Here is a 17,094-nt window from a genome sequence, read left to right as displayed (position 1 = left end):
TCTGAAACACTGAAAGGAGCAAGAAAAGGAAATACAGCTGCTCAGAATGCCCCCCCCCCCGTGTCACTCTTGTTTTTTCGACATCTATGGTTATCACACTCCCCACTGATCTCTGCGGCGGCAGAGGACGCTCCTCCGTCACGTGTTACGGTCCTCACTCCATGTACTTCCGGTTCTTTTCGGTGACAGGAGTGAGAAAGGCGAGTGGGGAGGGACGGAGGGACCGAGGCAGCGTTTCCTCGGAGCCTGACAGCGGCCGGCGGCTTTAGAGGAGCAGCTTCGGGAAAGGGCTTTTCTCCCCAGCCCAGGCTGCGGGGTAAGAGGGGTCTCTCTGCATGGCGGTGCATATAGGGTGGTCGTGGGGGCTCCGCGGGCAGGTCCGCCCCTCCGCCCCTCCGGTGCTGCCCCTTCGCCTCACGCCCTTTACTCACCCCACCCCATAGGCCTGCTGTCGAAGCGCCCTTCTTCTTCGGAAGGGGGTCCCGAGTCCCTCACCGGGAAGCCGCCCTCGCCTGCCTTGGCTTCCCTCTGCAGGCGGCCCCATCCTAGTGCGACCACCTTTGTTTTGGCAAAATACGGGGGGGGGGTGTTGGGGGGCGAGGTTTGTATGTTTGTTCTGTTGCAGAAGTGGCTTCAAAGCAACCCTTAAAAAAATAAATTGGTTTTTCAAATTAAAATTTCACAGAGATAAACATAAATCGTTAAAAATAAGATTCCAAGACTTAGTCTATCACTTAGGTAGCAACGCGGGTGGCGCTGTGGGTTTAAACCACAGAGCCTAGGGCTTGCTGATCAGAAGGTCGGCAGTTCGAATCCCCGCGACCGTTGCTCGGTCCCTGCTCCTGCCAATCTAGCAGTTCAAAAGCACACCAGTGTGAGTAGATAAATAGGTACCACTCCGGCGGGAAGGTAAACGGCGTTTCCATGCGCTGCTCTGGTTCACCAGAAGCGGCTTAGTCATCCTGGCCACATGACCCGGAAGCTGTACGCCAGCTCCCTCGGCCAATAAAGCAAGATGAGCACTGCAACCCCAGAGTCAGCCACGACTAGACCTAATGGTCAGGGGCCCCTTTACCTTTACCTAGACCATAGGTAGGCAAACTAAGGCCCGGGGGCCAGATCCGGCCCAATCGCCTTCTAAATCTGGCCCGTGGACAGTCCGGAAACCAGAGTAGAATGTGTCATTTTTATTTAAAATGCATCTCTGGGTTATTTGTGGGGCCTGCCTGGTGTTTTTACATGAGTAGAATGTGCCCTTTTATTTAAAACACATCTCTGGGTTATTTGTGAGGTATAGGAATTTGTTCATTCCCCCCCCCCCCAAAAAAAAATATAGTCCGGCCCCCCATAAGGTCTGAGGGACAGTGGACCAGCCCCCTGCTGAAAAAGTTTGCTGACCCCTGACTTAGACTAAGTGGTAGATACATGATGGGGTGGCGGGAAGTCGCTAGAAACTCAAGAAGAACCTATTTTGATGTGATGTAACAAATATTACCATTTTCTTTTCTTTATTTTGGATAACCCTTTTTTGTTACTTCTTTTTAAGCTCAGTAAAGCGTTAAAAAAACCCCACAAGGTTCCAAGGAACTTCCATCCTCCCCTTTGTGGGTCCTATTATTATCAACCATTTCCTCCTGTATCTTTTATGATCCAAATCTTTCCCATCTCCATTGTGTCCAGAATTCACCCTTAAACTACAAGTGATATTTCAATCCTACTAACGATTTTAACTGTTTACAGTGGTCTTTAAGATAAGATATAATTTCCCCCCATTCCTTACTAAAATTTTGGACTTCCTGATTTCTGATTCTTCCCATCATTTTAGCCATCTCCGCATAGTTCATCAACTTCATCAGCCATTCTTCTCTGGTAGGCTTCAAAGCAATCCATGACAGATCAGTTGCAGCCTAATGGAATGGTCCTTCTGGAATTTGTCACACGTGCGCACACTTACACATGAATTTGTAAACTTGTCTGTGCTTGGCTGCCCAGAGCTTAAATACGTGACCTTTCACGCATCCTTTCAAACACAGGCATTTGGAGAGGATTCCTAACTTGGCACAGAAATAAAAATACAGAATGATATAGTAATACGGTATACAGGGCAGGTGTCAACCCTATCCCTTCCCCACCAAACCCCAATGAGCAGGCAAGAATTATAAACTGAAATCGAACAAGAAGTTTATTTTATTTTTTAAATGGGAATATAAATCATGGTTGGTCAGGTGTGAGCAAACCAAATTACCTTTTGTTGCCTTAATGCCATTCATGGTCAGTCCCCTCAGAGGGGCATCTTGAGCTAGGCCAAACTCTATGTGGATAGTTAAATGACTTACCAGGAAGCGTCCCTTTTTGCAGAGCTTTAGGGTGCCATAATTCTTCATGGGCTTACCTGGTAGTAAGTCCTATTCTGAGTGGATGGGTATAGGATGGCACTATTATTGCACTTTTTTTTTTAAAAAAAAGAATTACAACATTTTAAGTTTAATTGCACTTTAGGGACACCTCTTTCTGTGTTCCTCAAACTTGGGTCTCCAGCTGTTGTTGACTACAATTCCCATCATCCCTGATCACTGGTCCTGCTAGCTAGGGGTGATGGGGGTTGTAGTTCTGGAAACACAAGTTTGAGAAACACTGTAGTTAAGTGATAATCTGTACAGTTTGTTTCAAAGTACAGTGGTACCTCGGGTTAAGTACTTAAGTCATTCCAGAAGTCTGTTCTTAACCTGAAACTGTTCTTAACTTGAAGCACCACTTTAGCTAATGAGGCCTCCTGCTGCCGCCGCACCGCCAGAGCACGATTTCTGTTCTCATCCTGAAGCAAAGTTCTTAACCCGAGGCACTATTTCTGGGTTAGCAGATTCTGTAACCTGAAGCGTATGTAACCTGAAGCATATGTAACCCGAGGTACCACTGTATTGTCAAGTCCACAAATGCTTACAGCGAAAACGTACCCCAATTGTTTGACTTTTTAAATTTGTCATTTGTGTAGTTAAGCTAGTGGAAGCAGCATGTTGTCTTCAGCTACTTTGGTATTTTAAACACTTAAATCTTGCTCAGCCTGTTTTTTGTTTAGGTGTAGCAAATGTTCACATGTAATTCTGCAGCTGCTGACTCATTAATGGTTGCTCTTCCAAGTGAGTTGGGATGCGATTTCTACCACAGGCAGCTTATCTGATTTTAAAGAAAAATGTTTTCAACATGCACTTGTGTGTTTGTGAGGCCAGCATACAGTGCTACACTTTGCTTGTTAAGGATGTTCATGCACCAGCTAAAATTTAGTTTTGTTTGTAAGTTGATTTTAGCCGCGTCCCAACCCAAATTCAAAGTCCTGCATCAACCAATGCACAGGATCAAATACACTGTTCTCTTTTTATATTGGTATGAGTTTGTGGGTGCCAGACACCCTAAATTCATAGCTGTCAACGTTTCCCTTTTTTTAAGGAAAATTCCCTTATTCTGAATAGGATTCCTCGCAAGAAAAGGGAAAAGTAGACAGTTATGCCTAAATTCTTGGGTCCAGTAGGTGGTGGCTGAGTTCATCTATTCAGAAAAGTACTTAAATGTTATTATTATTGCCTATATCTTACAGTTCAGAGAAAATGACTGCAATCAAGCATGCCTTACAGAGGGATATTTTCACTCCTAATGATGAACGTTTACTAAGTATTGTTAATGTTTGCAAAGCAGGAAAAAAGAAGAGAAACTGCTTTTTGTGTGCCACAGGTATGTGGTTTTCATTTTAAGCATGGGCAAACATTTTTTTTAAACTTCTAATTAAGCTCATTGCTAAAAGCTGATACAGTACTTTATTTACTATCAAATTGTACAATTCCACCTATATTTCCTCTAAAAGGTGTTTTTATGATTTAAGTATAGCATTTCAGCACTTAAGTTCAATTGATAGGTTATGTCAAAAGGGAACTCCCCAAAGCTTATGCTTTTGCTATTGCCTACTGTAGAAGGGATTCCTGTCAAGCATGTCAGGCAAGCAGTTTTGGGTTCTCAGCTGGAAAAAACTGTCAGCTGACTGGTTATATTGCTACGGACTTGGGATTCCTAAGTCTCACTTTGCCTTGACCTATCCTATGGAGGGGTAGCAAAGGATGCGACAAATGTTACCGTATTTTTCGTCCCATAGGGTGCTCCGGCCCATAGGACGCACCTAGTTTTTTTAGGGGGGAAATTTGTTTCCTTTATTTCCCCCCAAAAACCAGGTCAGGGAACAGTGGGATGGCGGCGCTGTGCCTCCCCGCTGTCCCCCGAGCTTGTGCGCTGGAGGCTGCTGCCCGCAGGAACTCCCACCGGGCTTGCAAGGCTTGCAGATAGCTTCCTGAAGCCTGGAGAGCGAGAGAGGTCGGTGCGCACCAACCCCTCTCGCTCTCCAAGCTTCAGCGAAAGCCTGCATTCGCCCCATAGGACGCACACACATTTCCCCTTCATTTTTGGAGGGGAAAAAGTGTGTCCTATAGGTCGAAAAATACGGTAATTAGCTCACCAATGCCAGGATCTATGTGCTAGCACTGTCTTGTGAATGGCTCCCTGCCACAATACAAGTGCTAATACAATAATATTGGCAGTGCTGAGTAAATTGTCATCAACCTGCTACTGTAAAAGGTGTGCCTGTTTCACATATATGTAAATTCAAAGGTTCCTGACTGTGATTTTGTATCTTATTTCCATTCAACCCACACTTTGCTGTTTTCTACTTTATATAGTGGTCAACTCAGATTTCACTTCATGTTTTTGATCAATTATTATTAATTGAATAATAATAAAGCCCTATACCCAGGGTGATCAAGTGTGTTTGAGTCCATGAAAGCTTATGCTACAATAAATTTGTGAGTCTTTGGGGTGCCACAGGAATTCTTGTGTTTTGTTGCAATGGACTAACATGTCTGATCCCCTGAAAAAGAAAATATAAAGTGTTCTGTGCATCAGCACCAACATTTTAGGTGCTGCAATGTTTTGAGTCCTGTTTGCCATAAAGAGGCTTCCTAACGGGCCATCTGCATGAGATCAGTGGCTTGCTCTGATTTTTATACCATGTTTACTTGAATCTAATGCTCACCTTTTTTTGACCAAATTACGTTGTGAAAATAAGGTGTGCATTAGATTCGATGGTGCATTAGACTCAGGTAAATATGATAATTGCTTTTAATATCTGCAAACAGCAAAATGTTTCCTTCCTGCTTAGCAGCTGCTGACTATGTCTCCTTCCACGTTTGAGAGGGCCTGGCTGCCTTCTGCATTCAGAATATCTCTTAGATTTACATTTTCATATAAAGTAAATGTGGGGGCAGGATATCTGCTTTAGGATTTCTTACTTGTGGCCGTGGGAAAATGGGCATTGTCCATCTTACATTGGTGCTTGGGTCTTGTGGTGATCAGCTATTTATTGTACTCCACAGTGACAACTGAACGCCCGGTGCAGGTAAACGTGGTAAAGGTGAAAAAATCTGACAAGGGAGATTTCTACAAGAGGCAGACGGCGTGGGTGCTTCGAGATCTTGCTGTCGTTGATGCCAAGGATGCCATCAAAGTATGTCTTCGTTATAAGGGTTTGAAATCTTCACTCTGCATGGGCAGTAAATGCATGTTTCATTTGTGACACGTTGCCATGTCTTTGGCAAGTTGCTAACTTCAGTGGACTTGGAAACCAGGGTTGCCCTCATATGCGCACTTACGAGCAACTCTTTGAAGGCTCAGACTTACTTTTGAGTAAGTGTATAGAGAAGCAGCTTGCACATCTAACTTCTGTAAAAGAGATTTCCTTTGGAGAGAAGGTGCAATGTGCAGAGGGATGGTTTTCTGTTTCTTTCATGCACTGTACAAAAAGTTTCTTTGTCTATAGACCTTTAAAATCAAACCAAGCATCGCTTTGGACCTTTATTCTGGATACTGACATGCTTATAAACCACTATCTACAAATTCAAAACAAATTCAAAAGCATTTTTATTAGTTTCCTACAGAAGTAGTAAGCCTTCATTTCTTTTTGAGTTAGGATCATGTTGTTTTTGTGTTGTGTGTGAGCATCTGACATGCTACTGTTGTACTGTAAAGAAGCCCAAAGAACATTGTGTTGTTTGAAAATGCATTGGCTTGGCAAACAGAAGGGCTCTTGGATCCAGGAGAGACTCCTGTTGGAGCACAGGATGGGTTGCATTTTTCACTTATCTCTCTATCTCCTTTGTCTCCTTTGTCCCATGCTACTCCAGAGGCTTCCCTGCCCTCTACAGCAGATTTTCAAGAGGGAATATTATAGTGATGAAAGTCCCCACCTCTGCTTCTGTTAGTGGGAGCATCCCATGAGTATAACTGATGGAATGCTTCTACCTGCTGATGGGATGCTTCTAACTGATGGAATGCTTCTGCGTTCTGAATATCTCTTAGGTTTACATTTTCATATAAAGTAAATGTGGGGGCAGGATATCTGCTTTAGGATTTCTTACTTGTGTCTGTGGGAAAATGGGCATTATCCATCTTACATTGGTGCTTGGGTGTTGTGGTGATCAGCTGTGTGGTGATCAGCCATCCACACCATGCTTTTAAAGCATATTCAACGCACCTTTAAAGCACCTGACTTTCTCAAAATAATGCTGGGAATTGTAGTTCACAGAATTACAGTTCACAGGATTCTTTTAGAGAATCCATGCATGTTAAATGTATTACATAGATCTGCCCTTGGAATCTAAAACAGTATGTTGGGAATGTACTATTATGATTTTTTCCCATCTGTTTTGTCCCTGTTTTTCAGGAAAATCCCGAGTTTGACCTGCATTTTGAAAAAGTGTACAAATGGGTTGCTAGCAGTATAGCAGAAAAGAACACATTCATTTCATGCATCTGGAAACTCAATCAGCGGTATATTAGAAAGAAGATCGACTTCATAAATGTTAGTTCTCAGCTTCTAGAAGGTAAAAACTTTAGTTGACTCTTTCATAATGCTGTATCCTAGTTAAAATATTAATTTCATCATACTTTAAAAGTAGTAAAAAATCACGTTGTTTGTATTGCCCTCATTCATGCATTTACTAACAGTAACTAAGACTTTTATTGGCTTCATATATTTTTGTCCTAAATTAGGACATGGCCCACTTTCCTGGAAGTTCTTTTGAAATTAATTAGCTTGGTAAGTGTAGGATTGAGGCATGCTTTGCCAGGGACATTCTGCAGTCTTGGGCTTTTGGACTCCTGTACATCATACTTGATGAGCCTACGTAACTTATTAGTTGCTAAAGCTAAGTTTAAATTGTTATCAGATCAATTTTAATGTGTCCTGCTTGGCAGGTCTAACCTGTCCATTCTGAGAAAAGCAACTGAATACAAGTTTAGAGTATTAAGGTAACTGTTAAGTACACAGCCTGCATGCTTGTATGTTTAAAAGCTTAATAAGAAATCTCATGGTCTACCAGATGTTGCATGTATATGAAGAAATCTGCTTTGTAGTCTACTTAAATTTCAAAGCTTTGACTCTGTGACGATTTATTGCCATTTCTGAAAAATTCTGTGTTCGTTCACTGCTTAGCTAATATTCTTTGCTTCCTTTCCTCTGCTTTTCAAATCCTTTCTAATTCTCCAGAACTACCTAAAGTCGCAGAAGGTGCGTAACACCTTTTCTTTCTGTTTTTCTTCTTCTGTGTGACTAATTCAGTTGCTTTTTGCTTTTTTAAATTGCACATGGCCCATCTTGTTAAGCAAAACACATTTCTTCAGGTCACTCAGGAATGTACTGAAAATGCAGGTGGAAATACTATTCAAGAGTTTTAAAATTCATAACTCTTTGAAGCCTTAATGCTGCAAGGAGCAGCTGAAACATCTCCAAATGTGAAGAAATGTCATGAAAGTACTGTTTCACAATGCAATGCAAATGGTGTTAGTTATTTAGCGGTAATTACCTGGAAATGCTGTGCTGAAATCGAACTGTATTGGACAGAGGTCATAGATTGTATTCAGCTGACTATGAAGGAAGAATCAGTACTTTTATTTTTGTAAAGCAAGCACCCATTTAAAAAGCAAGGGCAGAAAATGGCAAGTAAGGAGAAAGAGATCAAACCTTAGTACTCGGAGGATAAAGTACTTTTATGTGACTTCTTAAAGGTGAGGAATAAGTAATAGAGATGGACACAGGAAAAGAGTCAGTTTTTGTTTGCCGTATCAAAGGTTTGGTTGTCTGCTGCCTTAAAACAGGCATAGGCAAACTCGGCCCTCCAAATGTTTTGGGACTACAACTCCCATCATCCCTGACCACTGGTCCTGTTAACTAGGGATGATGGGAGTTGTAGTCCCAAAACATCTGGAGGACTGAGTTTGCCTATGCCTGCCTTAAAACCTAGGTAGGATCCTGGCAGGGGCAAAAATTACCTACCCAGGTAAGGTTCCAGGAGTAGGTCTTCAATGTAGTCAAAGCCGTCACCATTCAATAAATTCCAGTCATCACATTCTGTATCAAAGGGAGCCTGAATGAATTGGAGCAGAATGTCAAACATTAAATGACACTAGCCTCTTTTTTATATTGAAAAGGACTTGGAGAATATTAGTGTTTCCTAACTTACCATTTGAAGAAAACTCATGATGCTTACATTGTATGGACAGCTCTCTTCCACTTTCTTTGGCATTGTGGTCTTGTCAGTCATTCAAAAAGATTTTGATCACCTAGGTTAAGCCTTGTATCCATTTTTCATGAATGCAATCTTTTTCTGCTCTCTCAAGAATCGGTTCCAAGCGGTGAGAATCAGAATGTGGCAGGAGGAGATGAAGAGGTGGTGGACGAATACCAAGAGTTAAATGCAAGAGAAGAGCAGGACATCGAAATAATGATGGAAGGCTGTGAATATGCCATCTCCAATGCAGAGGCCTTTGCAGATAAGTTGTCCAGAGAACTGCAAGTGCTCGATGGGGTAATGATTTATTTTGAAATATGGCAGTGTGCTTTGCAAGAGATAATGGAAAGGTTCTCATCTTATGCAGAATACACTTTGGTTTGGACTTAGGCTTGGGGCAGCCATTGCGGTCCTCAGCAGATGTTCTGGACTCCAGCATAACCAGTGATCAGGAACAATGGGAGCTGTAGCCTAGCAACATTTGGAGGGACTACCAAGATTCCTCCTTTGCAGCCATGCCTTGAATTTGGGGCTGCTTGAATCTACACCTTTACCTGTCTCACATCAGGTGATGAATGGCTTGGACAAAACAGCCACGGGGAGCCAAATTGGGAAGCCTGGTGGGCCTAATTAGGGCTGTGAGCCAAAGTTTCTTCTACCATTGCTACTTACCAGGGTTTGTGGCAGCTGTCCTCAACTTAATGCCCTTTAGATATTTTAGACTTGCACTCCCATCAGCTCTAGCCAGCATAGCCAATGTTCAGGGAAGATAGCGGTTGCTTTTAGATTTGTTGGAAGCAGCCCAGAGTGGCTGGGGCTGCCCAGTCAAATGGACTTAGCAATAACATTACTTACTTACTTACTTACTTACTTACTTACTTAGTTACTTCTGGAGGGCTCCAGGTTGGTGCACATGAATGCTGGAGTAATAATTCTGAGAGACTTATGGTTGTTGTTTTTAATCAGCTGTGTTCCAACTTGGTGTCATTTCACTTAGTGACTACCAACACTTGAAATACAATGGAAGATGGGTAATGGATATTATTTCCTTTGCAGGCAAACATCCACTCGATCATGGCCTCTGAGAAACAAGTGAACATCTTGATGAAGCTGCTGGATGAGGCACTGAAAGAGGTGGACCAAATTGAAGTGAAGCTGAGCAGTTATGAGGAAATGCTGCAGAGCGTGAAAGAACAAATGGACCAGATTTCGGAAAGCAACCATCTAATTCATCTTAGCAACACTAACAACCTGAAATTACTTTCAGAGATAGAGTTCCTTGTTGTAAGCATGTGACATACTTACGTATTTATTTGTTCAAACACACAGTCAACCCAAACCGAAATTTGAGTGAATTACAATAGATTAAAAAGTAGTTGTCACATTATATTTAATGCCGATAAAACACGTTTAGCTGTTCAGCTGCATAGCTTTAGGTTCAGTGAGCTACTTTTAAGTGCATCCATGCCCAGTACACTTTTTGACTATTCCCCATATTTATTAAATTTCTTCTCTGCCTTTTTTTGCAATGAAGCGCACAAAAAAGATAACCGCAAAAGTGTGTGTGTGTAATAAAAATAACAACAGATTTAAAACTCTACAAACAGATTAAAAATTGATTTGTTAGTTTTAAACTAGCGGCTGATAGGTGTTAAAAAACAACAACCAGGAGCCCAGTTAAAATTGCCTCAGCCGGCCTAAAGGCTCAGGAAGACCGTCACTTCTTTGCATAGGGATAGCAAAGAGATTGGTCTCCCTCAAAAGGAACTATGAAACCTAAATACACCTGGCTCTTTCTTGTGTTCCTATTGAATGCATTTCAGATGTTGGCAGAACATAGGACAGGGTCTCTTCAAAGATCTTAAAATGCATGTGGGATAAGATCGCCCTGTTGGTAACCTGGTCTCAAGCCGTTTAGTTTTAAAGATCATGACCAGTGTACTGAATTGAATCCATAGCTGCACTTCAATGGCAGCTCCCCGTAGGCCTGCTTCTCAAGTCATGTTATGGCAAACACAGTGCTGCCTGCGGCGGGCACTTCACCAGGTGAAATGGGCTTTCTGTCTCGGTGCAGTTTACTTTTGGTTCCAATGTGTTTGTGTGCTTAAGTCAACTTAGCAATCTGTATGGGGAGTTCAGTTAGCGGCAGCTGTGGGAATTGATAAAAATGCTAACATGCACATCCATGCCCAAGGTTATTATGGTTGGTGGAAATTAGGTTAGTGGCGCTTGTTTGGAATATGCAAAATAGTACAATGGTACCTCGGGTTACATACGCTTCAGGTTACAGACTCCGCTAACCCAGAAATAGTACCTCGGGTTAAGAACTTTGCTTTAGGATGAGAACAGAAATTGTGTTCCGGCGGTGCGGCAGCAGCAGGAGGCCCCATTAGCTAAAGTGGTGTTTCAGGTTAAGAACTGTTTCAGGTTAAGAACAGACCTTCGGAACGAATTAAGTACTTAACCCGAGGTACCACTGTAATCTGAGCTCCTTTCTGTAGCCTGTGAAAGATAAATAAGGCTTTAAAGTTTCGCGCTTGCCCTCCCAGTGTAAACGTTTGTTCTTGCAGAACCATATGGATTTGGCAAAAGGTCACATCAAAGCCCTCCAGGAAGGAGACCTCTCATCTTCCCGGGGCATTGAGGCCTGCACTAATGCGGCAGATGCACTCTTACAGTGTATGAGTGTAACTCTTCAGCCAGGTAAGTGTTTTTCTAATTAAGGACCCCACCCCCCCCTCTTACCTTTGTTTTTCTGCAGCTGAAGTCTTCTGGTTTCCCCCACTCCTTTTCTCCTTTCTGAAACTTCCCTTTCTGAAGCAGTATTTTGTTTTGGTTGCTTCTTCTGATTATAGGGCATGAGATGCTCCACGCTGTGAAGCAGCAGCAGCAGCGCTTTAGCGATTTGCGAGAGCAGTTTGCGCGGAGACTGGCCAGCCATCTCAACAACGTATTTGTTCAGCAGGTACCTTGACTCTTTTCCAAACTGTAAATTTTTTGAAGACGAATGCTCGATTCAGTTTTCAGAGACTTCAGTAAATTCTACATTTCACTGAAGACTTCCCTTAAGGCGTCTGATTGCTTTGAATCACTTTGCTCCCTTAATGATCAGTGGCAAAGAAAATTTAGTGAAATGAGCCAGCCATTGGCTATATCCCAGACCCTCAAAGTGTCTCTTATTTTCCAGGGGACAACCCCAGATTTACAGAAGCCATCCTGGTTTCTGATTTGTTCCCAGAATGTCCCGCTTTTCCTTAGGATGTCCCTATTTTCATTGGAGAACTGTTGGAGGGTATGGAGTTATCCAACCTCCGAGCCATCTAAGGCAGCTCTGGGTAGGGAAGTTTTTTAAATGTTTAATGTTTTAAATATATGTTTTTATATATGTTGCAAGCTGTCCAGAGTGGCTGAGGCAACCTAGTTAGATGGGCGGGGTATAGATAGTAAGATGATGATGATGATGGAATAGGATGTCCCTATTTTCATTGGAGAATTGTTGGAGGGTATGTATACCATTTATGTGGAAAATTAACTAAACACTGGCATCTCAGTACTACGGCTCCAGTGCACAAATGTTCTGGTGAACTCATGCTACCTAGTTCTCTGCAGTGCAAGAAATAGGATATGAGCATTGCTTTTCCATGTCTTCACTGCTAGGAGATGGAGATGGCCAGAAGATTAGATGGCTTTACAAAATATTGAGTGGAGGCCGGGATAGGCCTGTTTTTGGATTTTAGTTACAATATGCAAAAATGGAGCATGTTTTAGAGCCAATATATTTTTGATTTCTGCCTATCGTGGGAGGAATACAGTGCCTTCCTTGTGAGCTAAGCTTCCCAGGGGAATTGGTCACTGTTAAGAGACCAAACATTTATCCAGATTGAGAAGTTTATATATTTTCTTTGTATGGCACTTACAAATTAATATTTGGTCTAACTTCTGTACCACCTTTGTTTCTGAAGCTTTTAAGTTGTCACATGCACAGCTTAATGTTAGGAATGGGTTGTGTGGTCATATCTATTCAATACAGTGTTTACATCCCTGCATTTTATCTCCACATAGTTTATAGAGCTGGAGAAGGGTCTCATTAACAGGTCCTACTATCTTTCAGTTCCTGTGAGTACAGAGAGTTTGAATCAACCTGTTTTAATTTTACTGAGTCGTCTTTTAAAAAGCTTGCTAAGCCTAATGTATGTCCTGCAGTGTTGCCTCTGCAAAATAGAAAATATGGCTTCTGTGACTTGAGGAAACAAGTCCTTCTGAGGATTACCTCGACACCAAAGCTTCCTACATATTGTAAAATGCGCTTTGTAAAAGATGCACAACTTAGGCACAAAGATGTTGAATCAACATAGATTGGTTTAGAGCTGTGTCAACGTGATTTGCACAGGTGGGTGGGTGGTAGCAGGGAAGGCAAATGGAAACTGCTGGTTTTATTTACTTTCTGTTATTTATTAAATTTTTATACCACTCTTCATATGACGATCACAGTTCATTGCTAGAAATTAAATTATAGTGAAGTCATTCTTGAATATCACATTATTGTCCTCAGTAGAGAACAAGCAGAACCTGCTGCAAAATATTGCAGTTTGGAGTGGTCCTGCTTAGAATTGCCAGCCAGCCATGCCTTATTAAGGATATGCCACACTCTTCCACCTTCCCCAAGGCTTTCTGTCCCCTAACCACCCTCCCAACCCCTGCGCTCAGTCAGCATTCCATGCCCACTGACCATGGTCAGTCTTCTTTGGGCTGTTTTGGGTCTCTTCCCATCCCCCCCCCCCAGCCTCTGGCAGGATTTTTTCCAAAGATTTGAGTACTGTACTTCTGGAACCTTGGGGTTCCCCCACGCCTGCTGATATCCCCCTCTTGTGCGTGGATAATGCCATCTGGCATATGTAAGGATCCACATTAAGAGAATGAGTTTGCAATTAGTATATAGGATACCTGGTTTTCCTGGTACCTGTGAAGTCTACATGTGAATGTTGGGGCTGATCGTATTTAGCATTTTGTTAACATAATATAACTCAAAAGGGAGTGAAACCAGCTTTGATAAGCTTTGTTAAATTGTGTCTAACAGGGAAATTGAGATACTTCCTCTATCTTGGGCTTATTATGGAGTGATGATGAATGAATAGGTGACAGAATGGCTTACATGTCTGTGAACGATGTCTATTAACTGGCACTTTTGTATTTAACATCTTGTCCGGAGTTGCATTTTTAAAGCATACCATCAAATTTATATTGTTTTACTGTGTAAAATAATATTGAAGAAATTCAACCTAAATCTAACAAATTGGGCTTTTTTTCACGCTATATAAATGATTTTGGAATCTGGTGGGACAATATCTTAGCTGTTGCTACAGAGTTAATGAGAGCAATATTGAAATTTCAAACAGAAAATGCAAGTCCCGATAAGAATGCGTTGTGATTTCTAACACATAATCTGTAGCTCAGCATTTATTTTGTTCTTTGAATATTTTGTGGGGGGTTTTTTATGTCTGTTTTCTTTCTTTCAAAGTACTGAAAGGAACACAGAACTGCTGCAAAAGCATACCTGCTAAATGGCAAGGCAGATCTTTTATCTCACAAACTGGCAAATTCCCAGGGTGTCCAGGTTTGCGATTCTACTGTCATGTTCATACAACTTGCTTCTGTTGCTTTCCTCTGCCAAGGGCCATGACCAAAGTTCCACTCTTGCTCAGCACTCCATTGAGTTGACCCTACCGAACCACCATCCCTTTCACAGAGACTTGTTGCGCTATGCCAAACTTATGGAGTGGTTAAAGAACACAGATTATGGAAAATATGAAGGGCTAACAACGGTGAGTGGCTCAAAGTGAAATATAGTATGGGATGTAATCAAACAGTCTTTTCTTCTGCTAAATTTGTTTGCCGTGTGAGATGACGATGCAGCAGTCTAGGGTCTATTAGCTCTTGAACAATAGGAAATCTCCTTTCCACCACTACTGTGCCCTCTTCAGTCTAAGTTTATTCCTTTTGATTTATTGAGATTATGAGTCTCAAGATAAAATTGCAACACAGTTTGCCTTATGCTGCCGGCTTCCTCTGGTGCTCAGAGTTGCATTTTCAGTTTCTTCGTCTGTAGAGATAACTTGCATATTCAGGCAACTCCCCACTCGTTTGCAACCGCGTGCATACGCAGCGCCGCAAAATAAATAAAGAATTCAGGTCAAACCCAGAAATGGCATGGAAAGGGCAAAAATGGCACACAAAAAGCAGCTCGGATCCCAGGAGCTTTTGCAGGTGCAATCCCATGAGCCTTTGCATCAGCCTTTTGAGATCTGTGGAGAGATGGAACTTGAGAAGGAGGTTTGGAGGGAGTCTGGTATGTGCTTTTCATTTTCAAAAGCTTTTTTCAAGAGTTTCCAGAGGTCGAATGGGGGTTTAGAGACTTTTTAGGTGGTGTTCCCAGTATACACAATTTCACTTACATGTGTGGTATCCAGGAATGTAAATCCCTCACAGAGGTGCCAGGTTGCCTCCAAGACTGAGGGAGCCTGGCGCGCATTGCGCATGCCATCACACCCGGCACATGTTGTGCATTCCAAATTTACGTCTTTTGAAGTGATCTGCCATATATTTCTCTCCCGAGAAGCCACTAAACCATTAATGTGTGTTCATTTTTCTTTAAGAACTATATGGACTACTTATCACGGTTGTATGACAGGGAAATAAAGGATTTCTTTGAAGTTGCCAAGATTAAAATGACAGGGGCAACGAAGGAAGGGAAGAAGTTTGGTAAGTATATAACAGGTGCTCCCTTTTTTCAGTTTTGTGTCAGAATGAGCCGAAGGAAGTTTCTACTTTTCTGACTGACAGCAGATAATGTAACAGCGACTGCAAAAGTGTTTTAAGAAGTTTCGAGTAAGGGGTGCAAGTGTCGCCATTTAAATTTGATGTGCAAATTGTGGAGACTAAAATTCTAGTGGAGTTGTGCCTGACAAGTGGCAAGGGGACCAGCAAGTCCTTTTAGCTCTGCTTAGTGCTGTTTGATATTTCTGAAGATGTGATCCAGTGAGTCTTCTGTATGAAAGCTCATATTAATGGTGCTGGGGTTATGGTCAGAGGTCTTAGTTAATAGTAAATATTCATGAGCATAAATATTTGGAATGGATCATGAGGGCTTTTCTAAGTTTCACTTACGGCAGTAGGGAGTTGGAGATGTTGGAATTTCTGTCCTGAGGAGAACATGGTATGTAAAGGCTTATGGTGGAATTTAAGACATTTATTCATCCCTAAGTGATGTTAACTTGGATGTATCTTGCCAAAGGAAACTCTGCATCCTTTTCTTTTAAAAGACAGAACTGGAAATAAATTGTGTAACGTAACTTGTACCCTTCGGAATAGAATACAATTTAAATCAAGAGAAAACTGCAAGCAATTGATAGTAAACCCTGTAAGGATTTTCATGGCGCCAAATCCTGTTCCTTACAGCAAAATCCTGTTCAGGATTCCAAACACTCCATCCTCATCCATTCTCTCTATTCCAGCTTTCAGTCTTTCTCCTCCAACAGTTAGGCAGCATTCCATGGCTATTTAATACACTTAGTACTCACTGGGTTGTTTGGGGGTGTTCCCCAGCCCCTAAAAGATAGTTTGTACTTTCACAAACCTCAGTGTTTCCCCAAGCCTACTGATCTCTCTCTCGGGATGGAAGGTTCCATTTTGGCTACATAAGAAACGGCACTTGCAGTCTGAACATCAGAAATGCAGGGCATGATTACGTACACTATAATGCAGTGGAATATTATGTGTTGCCTAAAGGGACCCTTTTTAGATAATGGCCCATGATAACCTATTATATTCAATGTATGGGGTGTTGCACCTTCCCAGATTGACTGTTTTTAAATTTCTCCTTCCATACAGTGACCCCCTGCATTTTCATTAATGTAGGCCGCCCTGTCCCACAGTGCGGTGTCTCTGATAGCCAGGCCTCTGTGTACTCTGTAAATATGCAGTCATACTGCCCCAATTAATATCGGGTGCAGAATTTAGCATCCTGGGAATTTCAGCTTGTCCTCTCTTTTCTTTTTTTAAGGCACACTGCTAGCCCTTAAGGCTGCTAAGTTGAGCTCAAGCACAGACATATATGAACGGTGTTTGGTGAAATATCCAAATGCCAGAGAGTAGACAGGAATGATTTCTGGTGTTTGGGAGTGAGCCTTCTATTTTTTGTGCCTCTTCTCATTTTGTTTATTCTTTATTTATCTGCCCCACCCCACCCCCAAATGTTCTTGGTGAACGTGTAAATTTGAAAACACTGAGGGAGGAGGGAGGACCACAATAAATAGATATTATTTCCACACATACATATTCAAAGGCCCTGTGACAGTGACTTAGCAGCTGCAAGTCATGTTCACATACTTTCCTCTTTCTTCCCCATTCTTTTCTGCATTAGTCCATGCCCACAGGCTCACAAAATATCTTATTTGTTAATATATGTACAGGGTTTGGAAAATTTTAGGCACTT

At 42.0% G+C, this 17,094-nt stretch overlaps 1 protein-coding gene across 8 annotated transcripts in view; it reads left to right on the top strand.

The window, feature by feature from the left end:
• Positions 1–154: 154 nt before the first annotated feature.
• The window catches only part of EXOC1 (exocyst complex component 1), a 30,752-nt gene continuing 13,812 nt past the window's right edge, over positions 155–17,094 (top strand). For 2 of the 8 annotated variants that reach the window (XM_083755542.1, XM_083755540.1), the window contains exons 1-12: positions 165–316; positions 3,593–3,726; positions 5,412–5,542; positions 6,758–6,917; positions 7,583–7,603; positions 8,713–8,900; positions 9,660–9,887; positions 11,174–11,306; positions 11,459–11,568; positions 12,666–12,719; positions 14,276–14,425; positions 15,257–15,362. In XM_083755542.1, the coding sequence (XP_083611668.1) occupies positions 3,603–3,726; positions 5,412–5,542; positions 6,758–6,917; positions 7,583–7,603; positions 8,713–8,900; positions 9,660–9,887; positions 11,174–11,306; positions 11,459–11,568; positions 12,666–12,719; positions 14,276–14,425; positions 15,257–15,362 (1,405 nt within the window). In that variant the 5' untranslated portion in view covers positions 165–316; positions 3,593–3,602. Of the gene's footprint in view, positions 317–3,592; positions 3,727–5,411; positions 5,543–6,757; positions 6,918–7,582; positions 7,604–8,712; positions 8,901–9,659; positions 9,888–11,173; positions 11,307–11,458; positions 11,569–12,665; positions 12,720–14,275; positions 14,426–15,256; positions 15,363–17,094 lie in introns of all 8 variants that reach the window. The other 6 variants (XM_083755544.1, XM_083755541.1, XM_083755546.1 and 3 more) reach the window with 4 other exon arrangements.

Source organism: Podarcis gaigeae (assembly GCF_964106915.1).
Source record: "Podarcis gaigeae genome assembly, chromosome: 9".
NCBI classification, from domain to species: domain Eukaryota; kingdom Metazoa; phylum Chordata; class Lepidosauria; order Squamata; family Lacertidae; genus Podarcis; species Podarcis gaigeae.
The sequence above is the reverse complement of the archived record's forward strand: the minus strand, read 5'-3'. Positions and strand labels throughout refer to the sequence as shown.